At 58.0% G+C, this 3338-nt stretch overlaps 1 protein-coding gene across 1 annotated transcript; it reads right to left on the minus strand.

Annotated features, from left to right (window-relative positions):
• Window positions 1-987: 987 nt before the first annotated feature.
• On the minus strand, window positions 988-2471 carry LOC131579205 (collagen alpha-1(XXV) chain-like). Its single transcript, XM_058838839.1, has 2 exons — window positions 1740-2471; window positions 988-1200 (listed from the first exon to the last, which is right to left on the minus strand). The coding sequence occupies exons 1-2, from the start codon at window positions 2130-2132 to the stop codon at window positions 988-990; spliced, it is 606 nt and encodes a 201-aa protein (XP_058694822.1). The 5' UTR covers window positions 2133-2471.
• Window positions 2472-3338: the final 867 nt, after the last annotated feature.

Genomic DNA, 3338 nt, shown 5'->3' on the forward strand with positions numbered 1-3338 from the left:
TTAACACAGACCTAGTCAGATATATCGTCCTTCCTATGATAGCCATGGCAACTCCTACACCAGCAAGTAAGTACTCTGTTCTCAGCTGTATCATCACAAAAACAGTGTACCAACCACTGCAGGCAGCTTTAACACTGAGATTTGGTAGTCCCTTCAGACTGATGAGCTTGGCAGGAATTGAATCCTAAACAAGGAGAGCTCCTTCCCTATATACAAGTACTATCACACATCCTGCTGGCAAGCATAACCAGCTTAAGTCCTGTTGACAGTCTGATATTCCACCTGTAAAGGAGATGGTTTTTCATATGGAGTGAGAGGATATGCACAGCATCCTCTGCATCTTGTATGCCTCATCACAGGGGATGCTGAAACTCCTACCCCCCCCCCCCCCCCGTGAAACACTGGTATTATTTTTACTCCTAAGATGCTAAATCAACTTGGATATATGTTAAAAGTAGTTTCTAAAGCTAAAACAAGACAGTTACCAGATTATCAAAAAGGAGCACAAAGCCCACAGAAACATTGCAGAGTGAATGTACGAGCAACTGTGCAGTACTAGAAGGGCCCATTTCCAAAGTCAAGCAATATCCCTGGTTGCACAAGCACACACAGTTTTGAACCTTCAGTAGGAAAAACCTGCAATTCCTTCCTAGGGAAACTACTTTCCACCAAGATTACAGGAAAACGAGACTGAAAAAAGCTCATGTGTATATTACTGCTAACTTGCAACAGACCCTCCACCTATTTCAATCCTTGTTATAAATTGTTCAATATTTTTGCTAGGGACTTCCGCTCTACTTCCCAAGTTGAGCACACAGTGCCTTGATTCAGTACTACCCCATTTAAGACAGAATATATTTCATCTGCTAGAGTAGATCATTAACTTCTTCGCAAGTGCTCTTGTTTGGAAACATCCAGCCTAATGGGTGGGTTTTATTAGCATTAATGCCAATCCAGTGCCACAATGAAAACAAATCATTCTGGGCTTTACACCTTTTCCACCCAAGGAACAGCTGTTGATTGAAGAGGCATCCCCTGGATCCGACTTAGGTGTATTTGAAAAACATGGGATACCAAACACGCCGGAGTCAGAAGCCTCCGAGAGGAGATTTCCAAGCTGTGTCTGTTACCTGGTGGGCAGTTGCACTCTGGAGCCGCTTCTCTCGCTACTCGTATCTTTGCCAAGTGCTCGTAGGACTTCTGGGGGCGAGAGAAGCAACATGAGGGCACTTGGCGAGCGAGCCCCGCCACGGGCAGCGCTCCCGACCGCGGCCGCAAACTGGAATTTACCGCTATGCCAGAGGCTGCGCAACCAGCGGGGGCTTCTTTGCTTGGGCTCGGCCTAAGGTGTCGGGGTGACCTCACCACCCCCACACCAACAAAGCCAAGCCCGACACCTGGGGGTCTCTCCCACCGCCGCCCCAAGTGACCCCGGTCCTTCTGCCTCCTCGACACTCGCAGCCGGGAAGCGCAGGGACGGCGGCAAGTCACAGATGGGCACAGCGCCTCGGGGGCAGCGAACGCAGGGGTCCCCCGCCATCCCCATCTCCATCCCGCCCGCTCCAGCAGCCCGGGGCGCCCGCCGCCCCCTGGAGATGCGGGCTCACTTTCCCCGCTTCTCCCTTCACCTCCCACCCGAGCAGCTCCCCCCGGCCGCCCCCCTCATGGCCTCGGCCGCCCCCCGCCCCGAGCATCCCGCACGCCCGCCGCACGGCAGCGGCCACCCCCGTCCCGCACACCTGGGCGAGAAGTCGCTCCACTTTCTCCTGCATCATCGCGTTCAGCTGCTCCAAGGAAAAGCCGGGCAGCGGCGGGAGCGGGGCGGCGGCAGAGAAGCCCCCTCGGGCGCCTTCGATGGCCGCGACCCTGGCCTGGAGGTCGCTGGTCCGCACCCCCAGGTAGACGCAGGAGGCCGCGGCCAGCGCCGAGAGGAGCGCGGCCAGCGTGGAGCCGACCGGCCCGGCCCGCCGCGGGCAGCGCTCCCCGCAGCAGCCGCGCTTCCCGGGGCCGGGCTTCCCGCTGCCGCCGGGCTTCCCGCTGCCATCCTGTCCTGCGGCTCCTCGGCTCTTCCCCAGCGCGCTCGCACACCCTTCAGCTGCGGCAGCTTTGATTTCCTTTCCTCCGCCCCCCATGGAGGCAATTAGTTTACAAACAACGAAAACAAAAAACAACGGCAACGAAGTAGGAGAAAATAAATAACAAAATGGCAAAACAGTGATTGGAAAGAAAGGGTAAAAGAAAAAAAACCCGCGGCAAGTAGAAGCCAAGCCCGCAGCCGGCTCACGCACTCGGACGGCGAAGCGGCGGCGCTCCGCACCGCCCGGCAGCGGGTCGCGACCCACCCCGCGGCACAGGCGGCGAGCCACGGGCCGGCAGCGGGGCTGGGTGCGAGGCGAGTCCCCGCGGCTTCCTGCAGCCCTTCGGAGGGAGCAGCGTGCTCTGCGAGCGCTTTGCCACTTGTCAGAGAGGTTTTCAGGCGCGGGGCGGGAAGCGCCCCCCCTCCGCCTGCCGCTCCCCTCCCCGCCGCCGGAGGACTTGTTGCTCCCGCTCCACCTGCCTGCCGGCGCCCAGCAGCCGCGCCGCGCCAGGCGGGGAAGCCCGCAGGCGGCAGGCAGCCCGCGCTGCCCCGCTGTCAGCCGCGGAGCCGCCGCCCCGCATCCCCGCCCTCAGAGGAATAATTTATTCACCTAGGCGCAGGGGCGGCCTGCGGGCCGCGGGGGGCTCTCTTTGCTTAATGTATGCGGGTAGTGCAGGACATCAGACTCGCAGATTCGGAGGGCGAGGGTCGCAGAGGGAGGGGCGGCCGCGCCGGGCGGTGCTGGGGAAGGGGCTGCAAGGGGCGGCTGGGCTCGCCGGGGCAGCTCCGGAACACCGAGCAAATTTACGGTGGTTTATGGATGGGCTGTCATGCCCGCGGTGCCGGCATAAAGCACGGGAGCGCTCCGTTGTCCCGTTCTTTTTTTTTGGAGTGCGGAGGATAAACGTGTATAACTCACCGTCGCAGGCAGGCGACGCGAGGGCTCGCTTCCAAAGAAGCAGCCTGCACTAACTTCCTATTGTATGAAGGTTTAATTTCAGCCAGTTTCCTTTCTGCTCGTTTATTTATCGAGTTGCTTCTTCGCTGTTCCATGCACACTGGGCAGTTTTTATTTGGGCTGCTTTGGATGACTAGAAAAGGAGCATCAACATCCAAAGAACTGCAGGTGTGGCCTGATGGGACTTGGTGGTTTCTGGTCCTTCTCTCTCTGCCTCTTACTGCCCAAATGCTGCATTGACGTGCTGCAGTTTGGTTCTCACCTTGGCATTACCACAGTGCATCTCCTACAAAGCACTTTTGT

This window comes from Poecile atricapillus, chromosome 4 (genome assembly GCF_030490865.1).
Source record: "Poecile atricapillus isolate bPoeAtr1 chromosome 4, bPoeAtr1.hap1, whole genome shotgun sequence".
In the NCBI taxonomy this organism is placed as follows: domain Eukaryota; kingdom Metazoa; phylum Chordata; class Aves; order Passeriformes; family Paridae; genus Poecile; species Poecile atricapillus.

Excerpts from the sequence above, each read along its gene's own strand:
- LOC131579205 (XM_058838839.1), bottom strand. The coding sequence starts at position 2,132 with ATGGGGGGCGGAGGAAAGGAAATCAAAGCTGCCGCAGCTGAAGGGTGT. Across the intron at positions 1,201-1,739 it reads TGGAGCGACTTCTCGCCCAG|AAGTCCTACGAGCACTTGGC; the intron begins GTGTGCGGGACG and ends TCTCGCCCCCAG.